Source organism: Oncorhynchus nerka, linkage group LG24 (genome assembly GCF_034236695.1).
Source record: "Oncorhynchus nerka isolate Pitt River linkage group LG24, Oner_Uvic_2.0, whole genome shotgun sequence".
Taxonomy (NCBI): domain Eukaryota; kingdom Metazoa; phylum Chordata; class Actinopteri; order Salmoniformes; family Salmonidae; genus Oncorhynchus; species Oncorhynchus nerka.
Window position 1 is genome coordinate 86,734,390 of NC_088419.1, and position 18,934 is coordinate 86,753,323.

At 43.3% G+C, this 18,934-nt stretch overlaps 1 protein-coding gene across 3 annotated transcripts in view; it reads left to right on the forward strand.

Annotated features, from left to right (window-relative positions):
• Positions 1-14,698, forward strand: part of swt1 (SWT1 RNA endoribonuclease homolog) — a 71,397-nt gene extending 56,699 nt beyond the window's left edge. The window contains exon 16 of one of the 3 annotated variants that reach the window (XR_010460954.1): positions 12,494-12,576. Coding sequence is in view for 1 of the 3 variants with exons in the window: in XM_029633279.2 (XP_029489139.2) it covers positions 12,494-12,599 (106 nt within the window). In the remaining 2 variants the exon portion in view is untranslated. Of the gene's footprint in view, positions 1-12,493 lie in introns of all 3 variants that reach the window. The other 2 variants (XR_010460955.1, XM_029633279.2) reach the window with 2 other exon arrangements.
• Positions 14,699-18,934: the final 4,236 nt, after the last annotated feature.

Here is an 18,934-nt window from a genome sequence, read left to right on the forward strand (position 1 = left end):
GTTCGCACACGCTTTTTCAGTTCTGCCCACACATTTTCTATAGGATTGAGGTCAGGGCTTTGTGATGGCCACGCCAATATCTTGACTTTGTTGTCCTTAAGCTATTTTGCCACAAATTTGGAAGTATGCTTGGGGTCATTGTCCATTTGGAAGACCCATTTGCGACCAAGCTTTATCTTCCTGACTGATGTCTTGAGATGTTGCTTCAATATCGCCACATAATGTTCCTTCCTCATGCCATCTATTTTGTGAAGTGCACCAGTTCCTCCTGCAGCGAAGCACCCCCACAACATGATTCTGCCACCCCCGTGCTTAACAGTTCGGATGGTGTTGTTCGGCTTGCAATCCTCCCCCTTTTTCCTCCAAACATAATGATGGTCATTATGGCCAAACGGTTCTATTTTTGTTTCATCAGACCAGAGGACATTTCTCCAAAAAGTACGTACTTCCTCATGTGCAGTTGCAAATCGTAGTCTGGCTTTTTTATGGCGGTTTTGGAGAAGTGGCTTCTTCCTTGCTGAGCGGCCTTTCAGGTTATGTCAATATAGGACTCGTTTTACTGTAGATATAGATACTTTTGTACCTGTTTCCTCCAGAATCTTCACAAGGTCCTTTGCTGTTGTTCTGGGATTGATTTGCACTTTTTGCACCAAAGTACGTTCATCTCTAGGAGACAGAACGTGTCTCCTTCCTGAGCGGTATGCCAGCTGTGTGGTCCCATTACTATTGTTTGTACAGATGAACGTGGTACCTTCAGGCGTTTGGAAATTGCTCCCAAGGATGAACCAGACTTGTGGAGGTCTACAATGTTTTTCTGAGGTCTTGGCTGATTTCTTTTGATTTTGTTATGATGTCAAGCAAAGAGGCACTGAGTTTGAAGGTAGGCCTTGAAATACATCCACAGGTACACCTCCAATTGACTCATTGTGTCAATTAGCCTATCAGAAGCTTCTAAAGCCATGACATCATTTTCTGGAATTTTCCAAGCTGTTTAAAGGCACATGTGTATGTCTGTAAAAAAAAAATTGGCAAAATTACTTGTCATGCACACAATAATGTTCTAACCGACTTGCCAAAACATTTTTTTACATTTTTTTTATTTATCTGTTATTTTACCAGGTAAGTTCTCATTTACAGCAACGACCTGGGGAATAGTTACAGGGGAGAGGAGGGGGATGAATGAGCCAATTGTAAACTGGGGATTATTAGGTGACTGTGATGGTTTGAGGGCCAGATTAGGAATTTAGCCAGGACACCAGGGTTAACACCCCTACTCTTACGATAAGTGCCATGGGATCTTTAATGACCTCAGAGAGTCAGGGCACCCGTTTAACGTCCCATCCGAAAGACAGCACCCTACACAGGGCAGTGTCCCCAATCTCTGCCCTGGGGCATTGGGATATTTTTTTTTAGACCAGAGGAAAGAGTGCCTCTTCCTGGCCCTCCAACATCACTTCCAGCAGCATCTATTCTCCCATCCAGGGACTGGCCAGGACCAACCCTGCTTAGCTTCAGAAGCAAGCCAGCAGTGGTATGCAGGGTGGTATAGTTTGTTAACAAGAAATTTGTGGAGTGGTTGAAAAATTAGTTTTAATGACTCCACCTAAGTGTATGTTAACTTCCGACTTCAACTCTATGTACATGTAGGTAGAATTAAAGTGACTAATGACTATGCATAGATTATAAACAGTGAGTAGCAGCAGCGTACAAGAGAGGTCTGGGTAGCCCTTTTGATTAGCTGTTCAGGAGTCCAAAAAAAATCACTCTTTATTTTAAAAGCTGCGAAGGGAGGGTTGAAAATAAAGAGAAGGGCCAGAAAAGTAATGATTGGAAAGATCTGTTGAAGTGGTAAAAGAGGATGATAGCAGTGTTATGTGTGATGATTATGAGGAGCTATACAATTTCGACAGTCACAAGACGGCACTTCGAATAGGCCTATGGCATGTCAAGGGAACTGTAGCCTACTGTTTAGAAGGGTTAAATGGAAACTGAAATCTGGACACTGATGGCAGGCCTTAATAATAACTCCTGCAGAATTAAGAATTTCTTGCAGTAAAATGATTCACCAAATGTAGGCAACATTTGGACTTGAGAACAGGAGTGGAGAAATATGATTTCTGTATTTCTGTATTTTGAGAGAATGCAATGTTCAGTTAGATACCATCTGTAGAGGTGCTGTCTTCGTCATAAAAATTGATAGTATTTCAACCACATAAAATATGCATTGAAGCCAAACTGAAATCTTAACAAAAACATGTTGGGTCATTTTCAGTTTTCTTTTTCCTAACAACCGGTCAAACTGATGTCGTTTGGACATTTTCTTTGGTGTTGAGTTATTGTATTTTCTCCAGAGTCCCGAAACATCTTTGCTCTGTGGAAGATGACAGAGAACTTTACTGATGTCAACTAGATTAAAGCATTCTATTACTATTCTGTCGAGCAAGGGTTCATTCAATCTTCTAGGGCAGCATCTTATGACATCTAATTATAGACAAGTGGACTAAGAAATAGCCTACCAAAATGTTGCCAATTATAAGCAGAAACGTATCTAAATCAAGCAACAACAAAAAAATATATATATTTGCTGGTTAGTGCGGGCCTCAGATTTTCATTTTTATCACATATAATCATGCGGATGGGTTATTATCAATTTCAGGTGGGTGAACAAACAGCTGATCCGTGCACCACTATTACTTGAATCTAACAGCCAACCTATCAGCTTGCTGCTGGGGAAAAAAACATGTTTGACTAAATACAATGCTAACAACAGTCTTTCATCATGCTTATAGAGGAGAGCACTCAACATGTACTGCATTGTCAGAAATTACAGATAATTGGTTGAAAGACCTCCTCTAACCTCTGCCGTATCGTGGATTCAGAGCCATCTATTTAATAGAACACAGGGTTTTCTTTTAATGGAAGCTTCTCTGTTAAACATGTAAAGTGTGGTGTACAGCAGGGTAGCTCTCTTGGTCCTCTACTCTTCTCTATTTTTACCAATGACCTTTCCACTGGCATTAGACAAAGCCTGTGTGTCCATGTATGCTGATGATTCAAGCCTTTACGCATCAGCAACCACAGCTAGTGAAGTCACTGCAACCCTAAACAAACAAAGAGTTGCAGTTAGTTTTACAATGGGTGGCCAGTAATAAGCTGGTCCTAAACATTTCTAAAACTAAGAGTATTGTATTTGGTACAAATCATTCCCTAAATTCTAGACCTCAGCTGAATATGGTAATAAATAGTGTGGCTGTTGAACACGTTGATGAGACTAAGTTACTTGGTGTTACCTTAGATTGTAAACTGTCATGGTCAAAACATATAGATTCAATGGTTGTAAAGATGAGGAGAGGTCTGTCTGTGATAAAGAAATGCTCTGCTTTTTGACACCACACTCCACTAAGCAAGTCCTGCAGGCTCTAGTCTTATCTTGATTATTGTCCAGTCATATGGTCAAGTGCTGCAAAGAAAGACCTAGTTAAGCTGCAGCTGGCACCGAACACAGCGGCACATTTTGCTCTTCATTGTAGTCAGAGGGCTAATATCAATACTAGATTGACTAAATCACTTTTTTTCCCTTTTTTTTATGTGTTGGAAACTCAATTGTTTGAATTGAAACTTTGAAACTCAACTTACACACCGTACTGACCCACACACTTACCCGTCCAGACATGCCACCAGGGGTCTTTTCACAGTCCCCAGGTCCAGAACAAATTCAAGGAAATGTACAGTATTATACAGAGCCATGATTGCATGGAACTCCCTTCCATCTCATATATAGCAAACCTGGTTTTAAAAACCAAAATAAAGCAACACCTCTCCCCCATGTGACCTACTTTTTGTGTGAATTCACTGACATGTAACTGATAGATACACACAATACATGATCATGTTGTTAAATGTAAGGTATTTTGTTTGTAATGTAATGTCACTACCGGGTTGTAATTGCCTCTGGAAGCAACGTCAGCTCAATAACTGTTTGTCAGGAGCTTCATGACATGGGTTTCCGTGGCTGAGCAGCCACACACAAGCCTAAGATCACCATGTGCAATGCCAAGCGTCGGTTGGAGTGGTGTAAAGCTCACCGCCATTGGACTCTGGAGCAATCACACTTCACCATCTGGCAGTTCGATGGACGAATCTGCCTTTGGTGGATGCCAGGACAACGCTACCTGCCCCAATTCATAGTGCCAAAAAGTTCTAGAGATACAGCATACTAGATGATTCTGTGCTTCCAACTTTGTGGCAACAGTTTAGGGAAGGCCCTTTCCTGTTTCAGCATGACAATGCCCCCGTGCACAAAGCAAGGTCCATACAGAAATGTTTTGTCGAGATCGGTGTGGAAGAACTTGATTGGCCTGCACAGCGGCCTGACCTCAACAACATCGAACACTTTTGGGATGAATTGGAACGCCGACTTCGAGCCAGGCCTAATCACCCAACATCAGTGCCCGACTCTCTAATGTTCTTGGGGCTGAATGGAAGCAAGTCCCCGCAGCAATGTTCCAACAGTGGAAAGTCTTCCCAGAAGAGAGGAGGCTGTTATAGCAGCAAAGGGGGGGCCAACTCCATGTTAATGCCAATGATTTTGGTTTGACGAGCAGGTACTTTTGGTCATGTAGTGTATTTTCTGTTTTAGAGAGTGTTAGCAAGTTTGTGTTAGCAAGTTTCTATTTGGTTTACACACATTACGTATAGTGCCTTAGAAAGTATTCATACCCATTGACTTATTCCACATTATGTTGTTACAACCGGAATTCAAAATGGATTAAATAAAACATTTTTTCATTAATCTACACACAATACCCCATAATAACATAGTGAAAACATGTTTTTAGACATTTTAGCAAATCAATTGAAAATGCAATGCAGGGTCTCCAAGAGCTTTCTATACCTGGGTTGTTAATTTGTCCTTTTTTAATTTTTATTCTTCAAGCTCTGTCAAATGAGTTGTTGATCATTGCTAGACAACCATGTTCAGGTCTTGCCACAGATCTTCAGATAGATTTAAGTCAAAAGTGAATTAATCTCCCAGTGTCTTGTGGAAAGCAGACTGAACCAAGTTTTCTTCTAGGATTTGGCCTGTGCTTAGCTCCGTTCCTTTTTTTATCCTGAGAAACTCCCCAGTCCTTAACGATTACAAGCATACACATAACATGATGCATCCACCACTATGCTTGAAAACATGGAGAGTGGTACTCAGTAATATGTTTGGGGCAAGTCAAAAACAACACTTTGTATTCAGGACAAAAAGTGAATTGCTTTGCCACATTTTTTGCAGCATTTTCTTCTTCTGTATAGTCATCTTTTCACTCTGTCATTTAGGTTTGTATTGTGGAGTATCTACAATGTTGTTGATCCATCCTCAGTTTTCTCCTATCACAGCCATTAAACTCTATAACTGTTTTAAAGTCACCATTGGCCTCATCGTGAAATCCCTGAGCGGTTTCCTTCCTCTTCGGCAACTGAGTTAGGAACAGCGCCTGTATCTTTGTCGTGACTGGGTTTACTGATTCACCATCCAAAGTGTGGTTAATAGCTTCACCATGCTCAAAGGGATATTCAATGTCTGCTTTATTTGGACTTTTACCCATCTACCAATAGTTGCCCTTATTTGCGAGGCATTGAAAAACCTCCCTGGTCTGTGTGGTTGAATCTGGGTTTGAAATTCACTGCTCGATTACGGGACCTTACAATTATGTGTATGTGTGGGGTACAGAGATGAGGTAGTCATTTTAAAAAATAATGTTAAACACTATTATTGCACACATGATAACACATATTATTGCACAGAGTCCATGCAACTTATTATGTGACTTGTTAAGCAAATTTGTACTCCTGAACTTATTTAGGCTTGCCATAACAAAGGGGTTGAATACTTATTGACTAATTTTTAATACATTTGGAAACATTTTGTAAAAAATAAATAAAATAACAAATCCACTTTGACATTATGGGGTATTATTGTGTGTAGGCCAGTGACAAAGAAATGTAATTCAATTTTAAAATCAGCCTGTAACAACCAAATGTGCAAAAAGTCAAAGGGTGTGACTACTTTCTGAAGGCGCTGTCTGTATGAAAAAACAGCTCTCCGGGAAGTCGGTCATCAACCTCCCTGACATATCAGCCTGTCGGTCACCTTTCCATACACACAGTCTGTCTTGTTATACATATGTTACACACAAACTCAGAGACACACACACACACACTCTGTCCAATGTCCACTCCACACGCATTCATTTGGTCTTCAGAGCCTTGTCTACACACACGTCAGTCATGGGGAAAGGTGTGTGTGTGGTTGTCATGGCCCAGTAGGGCTGTCATCGTGCTGTAGGGTCAGTGGCTTTACTAACACAGAGGGGAGCGCCGTCTGGCAGGAGATTAGGTGACGTCACACGCCTGACTAGACCTTCCACCACTGCCCTTCATCTCACCTTGTTCACTGTCCACACACAGTTAACATTTATTGTGTGTGTGCGTTTGCCTCTGTGTTTGTGTGTGTGTGTGCCACTGTGTGTTTTCCGGCATAGAGTTGAACCTGTCTCTCTGTTCTCTTACATAATTAATTCCCTCAGACACAACCTTAAACACTGCCGTCTTATCACAGTCAGTCACCGGCCACCGCTGGTTACATGGAGGTCATGTCATCAACACACACGTTAGAGATCAACAGCTCAGTCAGTCACACAGACAGAAACACCGGAGGGTGTGATGCGGTGTGTTGTGTGTGTTGCCCAGCCAGACAGCCTCCAGCTGAAGGTGAGCTGTCAGAATTCAGAGGGGAAAATAACCACTTCCGAGTCAAGAGTTCTACCATCCTTTGTGAGGCAATTCAGTTCCATTCCGTTTGTTTTATAAGTTACCTTTTTAGAGGGCATTTGTGTACATTGTAAATGAGTATGGTGCAGTTTCTTATTAACATATGAACCAGTAGTACTTGTACTCAATTCCAAAGCAAATGTTATTTTCCCACCTGCTGAATGGAAAAATAACTCCTTTCTGAACTCCTTCTCCTGTATTTGAAAGGTTATGACACTGTTTCCATATTAACCAGTAGGGGTTGTGAACAGAGCACTCAAAGAAGAGGAAATTATTCCTGAATTACCACTAAATCATTATTATACTGCCTCATTACATTGACACAAATGATGCTATTATTATTAATAGATTTCTGCCGTGTTCCTGTTCTGCTGATGATTACAGTTGGAGTCGGACCATTTGTTTGATTAAAACTAAAAACATGAGGGCTTGGCTGATTCATTTCCACAGAAGACTTAAATATACCTCTGAAACATTACAGGGTTCACACAAAGTTCGTAAGGTGCTTAAAGTACTTGAATTTGGCACTCTGAAATGCAAGTACTGGAATTCAAGTGAGAGGAGCACAGATAATGATCAAATATGTTTATGAAAAATATTAGAAAAATGTGTCAATTGTGACATGCCTTTCATGCCTAAAAATGCAGCTGAGGTGGTCTTTCTCACGATAAAAATAGACGTTGTTTAACACTTTTTACTGTGTATTCTTCAAACATCTCCTCTCCGTACCTCCATACATCCCTGAGAGACACAGAGATGGAGAGGTGTTTCAGACTAACTGAAGCGTGAATCCACATCTGATGTGACAGGCAGCCCAGTGCCACATGGGAGAAGCTTAGAAAGGAGGGCAGAGCCATCGGTCCGTACTGAAACCTGCCATCTCTCTACGGTTACATAAACACCACAGCACAGAGGAGGGGGCAGATTCCTCTCTTTCTTTCCCTGTTATGTAACGTCCCGATGGGAACAAAGAGAGAGGAGGAAACGAACGAGCAACAAGCGTCCTCAGTGTCTCTAATGGGAGACGACATAGAGGGCCACTTTGTGTGCACATGGATTCCATTGGTCCTGCAGTTAGAGACGTGCTGTGTACACGTCAGACCAATACTCTCATTTGAAGAGAACAACATCACAATAAGACACTGAGCTGGTCAAATGCTGACAAAACCGCAAGTGTGAAATGAGGTAACCCCATGGAGAACAGCCATGTGTTTTTGGTTCACATTGTGCTGTTCTAAATGTTCTCGGTGTGTGTGCGCGCGCTCGCTCAGCCATCTAAAGAGGGCATAGTCTCCCATTGTGTTCTACCGTGCCTTGGGGCAGGAGTCACTGGACTACTCCATTGTGTTCTACCGTGCCTTGGGGCAGGAGTCACTGGACTACTCCATTGTGTTCTACCGTGCCTTGGGGCAGGAGTCACTGGACTACTCCATTGTGTTCTACCGTGCCTTGGGGCAGGAGTCACTGGACTACTCCATTGTGTTCTACCGTGCCTTGGGGCAGGAGTCACTGGACTACTCCATTGTGTTCTACTCCATTGTGCCTTGGGGCAGGAGTCACTGGACTACTCCATTGTGTTCTACCGTGCCTTGGGGCAGGAGTCACTGGACTACTCCATTGTGTTCTACCGTGCCTTGGGGCAGGAGTCACTGGACTACTCCATTGTGTTCTACCCGTTGACTACTCCATTGTGTTCTACCGTGCCTTGGGGCAGGAGTCACTGGACTACTCCGTTGTGTTCTACCGTGCCTTCGGGGCAGGAGTCACTGGACTACTCCATTGTGTTCTACCGTGCCTTGGGGCAGGTAGTCACTGGACTACTCCATTCATTTCACAGGAAGGGACACATTCTGGATAGTGGCATTACTCTCTTTCTCCCTCTCACTCTCTCTCTCCTATTTTCTCTCTCTCTCTCTCTCTCTCTCTCTCTCTCTCTTTCCTCTCTCTTTCTCCCTCCCTCTCACTCTCTCTCTCTCTCTCTCTTTCCTCTCTCTCTTTCTGCCTCACTCTCTCTCCTATTCTCTCTCTCTCTCGCTCTCTCTTTCCTCTCTATCTCCTCTATTCTCTCTCTCTGGCTACTCTATTCCCTCTGTGTCCTTCAATTCAATGCAAAGGGCTTTATTGGCATGGGAAAATGTTTACATTGCCAAAGCAAGTGAAGTAGATAATAAACAAAAGTGAAATAAACAACAACAAAATGAACAGTACACATTACACTCACAAAAGTGCCAAAGGAATAAAGACATTTCAAATGTCATTTGGCTATACACAGGGTTGTAACGATGTGCAAATAGTTAAAGTACAAAAGGGGAAATAAATAAATATAAATATGGGTTGTATTTACAACAGTGTTTGTTCTTCACTCGTTTCCCTTTTCTTGTGGCAACAGGTCACAAATCTTGCTGCTGTGATGGAACACTGTGGTATTTCACCCACTAGATATGGGAGTTTATCAAAAATGGATTTGTTTTCAAATTCTTTGTGGGTCTGTGTAATCTGAGGGAAATATGTGTCTCTAATATGGTCATACATTGGGCAGGAGGTTAGGAAGTGCAGCTCAGTTTCCACCTCACTTTGTGGGCAGTGTGCACATAGCCTGTCTTCTCTTGAGAGCCAGGTCTGCCTACGGCGGCCTTTCTCAATAGCAAGGCTATGCTCACTGAGTCTGTACATAGTCAAAGCTTTCCTTAAGTTTGGGTCAGTCACAGTGGTCAGGTATTCTGCCACTGTGTACTCTCTGTTTAGGGCCAAATAGCATTCTAGTTGGCTAATTTTTTTGTTAATTCTTTCCAATGTGTCAAGTAATTATCTTTTTGTTTTCTCATGATTTGGTTGTTTCTAATTGTGTTGCTGTCCTGGGGCTCTGTGGGGTCTGTTTATGAACAGAGCCCCAGGACCAGCTTGCTTAAGGGACAATTCTCCAGGTTAATCTCTCTGTAGGTGATGGCTTTGTTATGGAAGGTTTGGGAATCGCTTCCTTTTAGGTGGTTGTAGAATTCAACAGCTTTTTTCTGGATTTTGATAATTAGCGGGTATCGGCCTAATTCTGCTCTGCGTGCATTTTGTGGTGTTTTACGTTGTACACTGAGGATATTTTTGCAGAATTCTGCATGCACAGTCTCAATTTGGTGTTTGTCCCATTTTGTGAATTCTTGGTTGGTGAGCGGACCCCAGACCTCACAACCATAATGGGGTTCTATAACTGATTAAACTATTTTTTAGCTAGATCCTAAGTGGTATGTTGAATTTTCTTTCCTTTGATCGTGTAGAAGGCCCTTCTTGCCTTGTCTGTCAGATCATTCTCAGCCGAGGTATGTATAGTGTTTGTGTGCTCTAGGGCAACGGTGTCTAGATGGAATTTCTATTTGTGGTCCGGGCAACTGGACCTTTTTTGGAACACCATTATTTTTGTCTTACTGAGATTCACTTAAAGGGCCCAGGTCTGACAGAATCTGTGCAGAAGCTCTATGTGCTGCTGTAGGTCCTCCTTGGTGGGTGCTGCTGTAGGCCCTCCTTGGTGGGTGCTGCTGTAGGCCCTCCTTGGTGGGTGCTGCTGTAGGTCCTCCTTGGTGGGTGCTGCTGTAGGTCCTCCTTGGTGGGTGCTGCTGTAGGCCCTCTTTGGTGGGTGCTGCTGTAGGTCCTCCTTGGTGGGTGCTGCTGTAGGCCCTCCTTGGTGGGTGCTGCTGTAGGTCCTCCTTGGTGGGTGCTGCTGTAGGCCCTCCTTGGTGGGTGCTGCTGTAGGCCCTCCTTGGTGGGTGCTGCTGTAGGTCCTCCTTGGTGGGTGCTGCTGTAGGCCCTCCTTGGTGGGTGCTGCTGTAGGTCCTCCTTGGTGGGTGCTGCTGTAGGTCCTCCTTGGTGGGTGCTGCTGTAGGCCCTCCTTGGTGGGTGCTTCTGTAGGCCCTCCTTGGTTGGGGACAGAAGCACCAGATCATCAGCAAACAGTAGACATTTAACTTCAGATTCTAGTAGGTTGAGGCCGGGTGCTGCAGACTTCCAGTGTCGTCGCCAATTAGTTGATATGTATGTTGAAGAGGGTGGGGCTCAAGCTGCATCCCTGTATCACCCCACGGCCCTGTGGAAAGAAATGTGTGTGTTTTTTGCCAATTTTAACCGCACATTTGTTGTTTGTGTACATGGATTTTATAATGTTGAATGTTTTTCCTCCAAAACCACTTTCAATCTATTTGTATAGCAGACCCTCATGCCAAATTGAGTCAAAAGCTTTTTCGAAATCAACAAAGCAGGAGAAGACTTTTGGCTTTGTTTTCTAGTCTCTCTCTCCTCTATTCTCTTCTATTCTCTCTCTCTTCTAATTCCCTCTCTCTCTCTTCTATTCCCTATCTCTTCTATTCCTCCTCTCTCTCTTCTAATTCCCCCTCTCTCTCTTCTATTCCCCCTCTCTCTCTTCTATTCCCTCTCTCTCTCTTCTATTCCCTCTCTCTTCTATTCCCCCTCTCTCTCTTCTATTCACTCTCTCTCTCTCCTATTCCATCTCTCTCTCCTATTCCCTCTCTCTCCTATTCCATCTCCCTCTCTTCTATTCCCTCTCTCCTATTCCATCTCTCTCCTCTATTTCCCCTCTCTCTTCTATTCCCTCTCTCTTCTATTCCCCCTCTCTCTCTTCTATTCACTCTCTCTCTCTCCTATTCCATCTCTCTCTCTTCTATTCCCTCTCTCTCCTATTCCATCTCCCTCTCTTCTATTCCCTCTCTCCTATTCCATATCTCTCCTCTATTTCCCCTCTCTCTTCTATTCCCTCTCTCTCTTTATTATTCCCTCTCTCTCTTCTATTCTCTCTCTCTCTCTGTGTTTGTGTGTTCTAGTTCTGACCTGTGTGTGTTTTGGATCAGGCCTGTGTTTGTGTGTTCTAGTTCTGACCTGTGTGTGTTTTGGATCAGGCCTGTGTTTGTGTGTTCTAGTTCTGACCTGTGTGTGTTTTGGATCAGGCCTGTGTTTGTGTGTTCTAGTTCTGACCTGTGTGTGTTTTGGATCAGGCCTGTGTTTGTGTGTTCTAGTTTTGACCTGTGTGTGTTTTGGATCAGGCCTGTGTTTGTGTGTTCTAGTTTTGACCTGTGTGTGTTTTGGATCAGGCCTGTGTTTGTGTGTTCTAGTTCTGACCTGTGTGTGTTTTGGATCAGGCCTATGTTTGTGTGTTGTAGTTCTGACCTGTGTGTGTTTTGGATCAGGCCTGTGTTTGTGTGTTCTAGTTCTGACCTGTGTGTGTTTTGGATCAGGCCTATGTTTGTGTGTTCTAGTTCTGACCTGTGTGTGTTTTGGATCAGGCCTGTGTTTGTGTGTTCTAGTTCTGACCTGTGTGTGTTTTGGATCAGGCCTGTGTTTGTGTGTTCTAGTTCTGACCTGTGTGTGTTTTGCATCAGGCCTGTGTTTGTGTGTTCTAGTTCTGACCTGTGTGTGTTTTGCATCAGGCCTGTGTTTGTGTGTTCTAGTTCTAACGTGTGTGTGTTTTGCATCAGGCCTGTGTTTGTGTGTTCTAGTTCTGACCTGTGTGTGTTTTGGATCAGGCCTGTGTTTGTGTGTTCTAGTTCTGACCTGTGTGTGTTTTGGATCAGGCCTGTGTTTGTGTGTTCTAGTTTTGACCTGTGTGTTTTGCATCAGGCCTGTGTTTGTGTGTTCTAGTTCTAACCTGTGTGTGTGTGTGTGTGTGTGTTCACAGGGAGAAGCTGTGTGTGGGGGGGACCCAGTTGGCAGAGCTGAACATCAGTCTAGAGCGCTGCGCTGAGGTCACGTCCCGGCAGGTCACACCAAGCACCTGGCCCTGATTGGACCACAACCAGGAAGTTTGGACTAAAACATCCTACCAGAGGCCTCAAATTGCATCATATCACAACTCAACAACTTTACTTGAAGCCACTGTTTTCATATGGAGCTGACCTATTTCATTCAGCACCTTTTCTGACTTAATTCAGTTTCTTGTGTGTGGATGTTGGTGTAGAGCAGTGGTCAGTGGATAAAGCCTTGTGTTCCTATTTTCTTTATTTATGGCTGCTTCCCAAATGCCCAATAGGGCTCTGGTCTAAAGTAGTGTACTATATAGGGAAAAGGGCTCTGGTCTAAAGTAGTGTACTATATAGGGAAAAGGGCTATGGTCTAAAGTAGTGCACTATATAGGGAAAGGGGCCCTGGTCTAAAGTAGTGTACTATATAGGGAATAGGGTTCTGGTCTAAAGTAGTGCACTATATAGGGAAAGGGGCCCTGGTCTAAAGTAGTGCACTATATAGGGAATAGGGTGCCATTTAGCTGTTTCTGGTGCTTCCTACAGTAGCCATTTTGGGCCTCTTCACCATCTCTACACAACAGTGTGTTAGTGGGGATATGGATCTTCCAAATATGTTGTTATCCTCACACAGACCAGGTTTCCATCCAACCATTTAATGAGGATGAATGACCTGATTTCTGAAAAAGTCATTACCGGTCTGATGGAAACAGGATATGCCGGTAAAATTTTATAAATCCCGACAGAGAATTTGTTCGTTCGACATGGTGGGATGTTTTTGTGTCTGTAAAATTAATTATAAGAGAAATTCGGGTGGAAATGCCTTTATGCGCAAATATTGATATAACAACCATCATATGGAAGTAAGCTTGGAGTCACGCGATAATATGATGTGTGATGCTCCCACTAGGACTCAGGAAACCAGGCAGTTTATTAGGCTACAGACTAAACAAGTTATGATGAACTTCACAGGGTTGTGAAAGTGCCCGTGATGAGCTTGATGCTTCTTTCCAATACTCTGGTGACATGATGATCAATGTGGCTCCATAATAATCTCATCATGCAAGTAGCCTTCCAGCACTGTGTCTGAGAGCAGTTGGCTAGAGAGCACATGTCAAGACCAGAGAGGGCACATTTGCTATAGAACGCAACAGTTTTTGTGACAAAACCATCAGTAGAGTTGAAAATGTGATGGAACCCTATTGAACTTGTATTTTTCATTCGCTACATGGGACTTTAACCACAAACCTTATTCTTATGTGCGCTATGTCATCACGCACAGACTGATGGAAACGTCTCGGCTGGGAAAAATCCTATATTATTTTATGCAGATTGATGAATATTCACATGAAAATCTGTCGCAAATTGGATGGAAACCTAGCTACTGGATTGGCATGTTTACACATACAGAATGGCAGTTTTTTCTGATGTGTTTAAACTCTCAGTCATCATGCTACTCTCACTGTTACTATGACCTATGACCTTTTAAATTGTAGTTTGGGTTTCCACTTTCAGCTTGCTGTGCTGTTTTTAACGAGGACCTACACGATAAACCCACATTCTATACAAAAAGACATGACTGCTCACATCCATGATTGAGCTAACATCATCTCCATATTCCTCAGCATTCAGTATTTTTTTCATTTTCTTTATTTACCTTTGTTTAACTAGGCAAGTCAGTTAAGATCAAGTTCTTGGGCCCCCCGAGTGGTGCAGTGGTCTAAGGCACCACATCACAGCGCTAGCTGTGCCACTAGAGATTCTGGGTTCGAGTCCAGGCTCTATCGCAGCCGACCGGGAGACACATGGGGCGACCATGACATCATCTTCATTTTCCTTTTGCATCATAAGTGGTACGCCAGGTGATGTAATGAATGGTGATTGGCTGTCAATGCTCTCCCAGGCTGTGACTTACACAGGGAGTCAGACGGTTCAACGTGACATGAACTATGCTGTCTGTTATGGCATCATGGCTTTGCCGTAGGCTTATGATATGACCGTCTCAGGCCTGTTGATATTTATCTTGGATGTGTTCATTTGTAAAGATGTAAATAGTTCAATTAAAGCACCTATTTTTATTTGAACAACAATGTACAATTTATTCTAACTCTTGTTATATGATGCATTAAAGTTTTTGAATTGAATCTGACTTGAGTTGCGTTATTGTCACATTACACACAACTATAAAGCACAGTGTGGAACAGTGTGCTGCAGCTGACCCAGTTGAGGGGAGTATGAGTCCAATGGCCATGACATCAGTTGTGATGGCTGAGATTACACTCTGCAGTGTGAAGCAGAGCGCCTACATGTCATACAGTGGGGTGTTTGTTCGGAGGGGGTCAAAGTGAAACTGCAGTGTGAAGCAGAGCGCCTACATGTCATACAGTGGGGTGTTTGTTCGGAGGGTCAAAGTGAAACTGCAGTGTGAAGCAGAGCGCCTACATGTCATACAGTGGGGTGTTTGTTCGGAGGGGGTCAAAGTGAAACTGCAGTGTGAAGCAGAGCGCCTACATGTCATACAGTGGGGTGTTTGTTCGGAGGGGGTCAAAGTGAAACTGCAGTGTGAAGCAGAGCGCCTACATGTCATACAGTGGGGTGTTTGTTCGGAGGGGTCAAAATGAAACTGCAGTGTGAAGCAGAGCGCCTACATGTCATACAGTGGGGTGTTTGTTCGGAGGGGGTCAAAGTGAAACTGCAGTGTGAAGCAGAGCGCCTACATGTCATACAGTGGGGTGTTTGTTCGGAGGGGGTCAAAGTGAAACTGCAGTGTGAAGCAGAGCGCCTACATGTCATACAGTGGGGTGTTTGTTCGGAGGGGGTCAAAGTGAAACTGCAGTGTGAAGCAGAGCGCCTACATGTCATACAGTGGGGTGTTTGTTCGGAGGGTCAAAGTGAAACTGCAGTGTGAAGCAGAGCGCCTACATGTCATACAGTGGGGTGTTTGTTCGGAGGGGGTCAAAATGAAACTGCAGTGTGAAGCAGAGCGCCTACATGTCATACAGTGGGGTGTTTGTTTGGAGGGGGTCAAAGTGAAACTGCAGTGTGAAGCAGAGCGCCTACATGTCATACAGTGGGGTGTTTGTTCGGAGGGGGTCAAAGTGAAACTGCAGTGCTGCACTGAACTTCTTGGGAGATTCTCAACCGATAAGTGGTTGAAGAGCGTGTCAATTTGTTATTCGGAAAACGGAGTAAGCTCCCCTCTCTGTGTTTTTAAAATTCGCCAACCCCCCTTTTCAATCAGCTGTCGTTTTTCTTCGAGGAGAAAAGCATGTAACCATTTAAAACCACTCTAGGCCTCCCGGGTGCCGCGGTGGTCTAAGGCCCCTACGGGCTCTAGCGACTACTGTGGCTGGCCGGGTTGCATGCACGCTGGCTACCGGGTTAAGCGGGCATTGTGTCAAGAAGCAGTGCGGCTTGGTTGGGTCGTGTTTCGGAGGACTCTTGGCTCTCGACCTTCGCCTCTCCCGAGTCCGTACGGGAGTTGCAGCAATGAGACAATTGGGGAGGAAAATCGGCACTCTACGTATCCATATAGGCCTATCTATAAAACGTATCGCTACGTTAGTTTTTATAATTTCACACATTTATTTGGGGATTCCACCCCCTGTAAATGGGATTCATTTTACGTTCCTCAATAACTTTTTACCTTTTACAAAAGCAGGTGAGGAGAGGACGCGAGATTCTCCCCGTGCCTCAGAAACCACAGATACTTGACATCCTGTAGATTAGATGATAGGTCCAACGTTGAGGATTGGTCTAATCTCACAGTTAGTGAACCTTATTTAATGCTGTATTATTACAAACCTCCCTTTGATATGATAAATCATGTGTGACCCTAACCCTAGCTAAGGCCTCGATTCATTCCAATCTGCGCGCTATAGCGTGCTTGACATTTAAAGTTATTTTCCAATTGAGCCTACATATGCAGTGTTTACCGTGAATGCAGCCTCCGCAAACTTTCTTTAAAAGTGCATAGCCGAACAGGGCCGAACAAATTGAATCCTGGTTTATAGCCCATATAATCCCAATGGGTGCCTAGCCTATGTCTCGCCTCTGTCTCTGACAGTATGTCTGACAGTATCTGATTCACTGTGAAAAGGGTTTCATTCTACTCAATTACAATGGTATTATTTGTCGCAAATTATGTTTTTTTTTCTTTCGCCTTCACAAAGATGCACACCCCAGAGGATGAATACTTTCCTTTCTCCATCTCATAACTCTCAGGAAAGGAAGGGCACCACACCTTGGGATCAGTTCAATACAGCCTTCTCTGTTCACAGGTAAAGGAAAACAACAGGTTTATCATCATGCAGTGTTTTCTAGTTAAAAAGTAGTGTCTGCTGTAGTCTAGGCATCCAGCCATTTTCCTGGTGAAGGGTACAAAAAAAGAATATAGACAGACACAAATAAGTACCGGTACCCTCACACTGTTGAATGCCTTCTATTCTCTGGTTCCCCCAATTTTATTTATTTTTTATTTGACCTTTATTTTACTAGGCAAGTCAGTTAAGAACAAATTCTTATTTTCAATGACGGCCTAGGAACAGTGGGTTAACTGCCTGTTCAGGGGCAGAACGACAGATTTGTACCTTGTCAGCTCAGGGATTTGAACTTGCAACCTTTCGGTTACTAGTCCAACGTGATGTGATGGGGGGAATAGTCAAATTAATCGTCACTCAGGTAGGTCCATAGAATTAGAATTCTATTCCTATGGGTAGGTCATTGTTTGACATGGCCTGGCCAAAGGCCATGACCTCTCAGTTCAGCAGGAAGTGATGCCCTCGACCCCAACCCTTCTGGCTCACTCAGTTGCCTACTTCCCCCAGCCAGTTGTGACGTGATTGGCCTACTTCCCCAGCCAGGTTGTGACGTGATTGGCTTACTTCCCCCAGCCAGGTTGTGACGTGATTGACAGGTTTATTGCCTGACTGTTCAGATTACAAGAGGCCATTTTGTGAATTGACTACAGAGGGGGGAGGAGGGATTAGTGAATGAACAGAACGTGCAGTGGAGAAGGAAGGAATTAGTGGTCTTTGACGGACAGGTGTTAGGTACCCAATGGAAGAATCGCAATTGCATACTACTCGCCTCCTCTCCTCGCCTCCTCAAGACCCATTGGATGAGAAAGCCAGAGGTCCCTCCCCTCTGACCTTCTCCTCCAATGGGTTTTGAGAAGGAGGTGAGGCGAGAGGACGCGAGGAGTATGCAATTGAGATTCTCCCAATGTCTAAGGACAGGGTCATTCAAGGATCACAAGTGCAACTCAGGTGCAGCTTGGTTCACCCACCAACCCTTTAGAGATCATGTGACCAGATTGACCAGGTCTCCCTATGCTTCTCTCCCTCCTTCTGCAGGTACACTAAACTTAGTCTAATCTCTCCCAAATTAGACTGTAATGGGAACAGAAAAAGCCCTCTTAGTGAGGTAGGTAGGTAGATATTCATGTCCCAGTGGAAACTAAGTGGTAGAGAAGCTAAGACTCCTGCAGAAAGACCATGCTGCTAGTCACCTGCCAGAAGTTCCTGCTCGTGCAGAGAGAAGAGATGGTGGGAGATAGAGGAGGGGCGAGAGAGCGAGATAAATGCTATATTTGGTAATAGTATACTGTTAAAAATGATTTGTTTCAATGTATTATTTCTTGTCGTAAAGTTACATGGGCTTATTCAAGCTCTATCAACTTTAAAATTCAAGCCTTTCTAACTTACATCAAATGTACATTGACTAATAAAAGGTAGTTAAGTCAACTTCACCATTTGTCAGTATAACATACTATTATTCATAGTTGAATCAATTTCAACTTTAGTTATATCAACTTTAAATGTAGAGTTATACTAACACATAATGTATTATATTTTCTATGAATCTAACTTACTTTCAGGTTAAGTAGTGCCTTCAGAAAGTATTCATAACCCACATTTGTTGTGATACGGCCTGAATTCAAAATGGATTCAATGTTTTTCTGTCACCCATCTACACACAATACCCCATAATGACAGTGAAATGTGTTTTTAGAAATACAGAAATATCTACTTTACATACAGGGCCTTCAGAAAGTATTCAGACCCATTGACTTTTGCCACATTTTGTTACATTACAGCCTTATTTATAAATAAGCCTTATTTATTACATTTTTAAAAATCCCAATCTACACACAGTACCCCATAATGAAAAAGTGAAAACAGGTTTTTAGACATTTTTGCAAAAGTATTAAAAACAGAAATACATTATGTACATAATAAGTATTCAGACCCTTTGCTATGAGTCTCGAAATTGAGCTCAGGTGCATCCTGTTTCCATTGATCATCCTTGATGTTTCTACAACTTGAACAATCCTGTGTTCTTGGGGACCTTCAATGCTGCAGAAATGTTTTGGTACCATT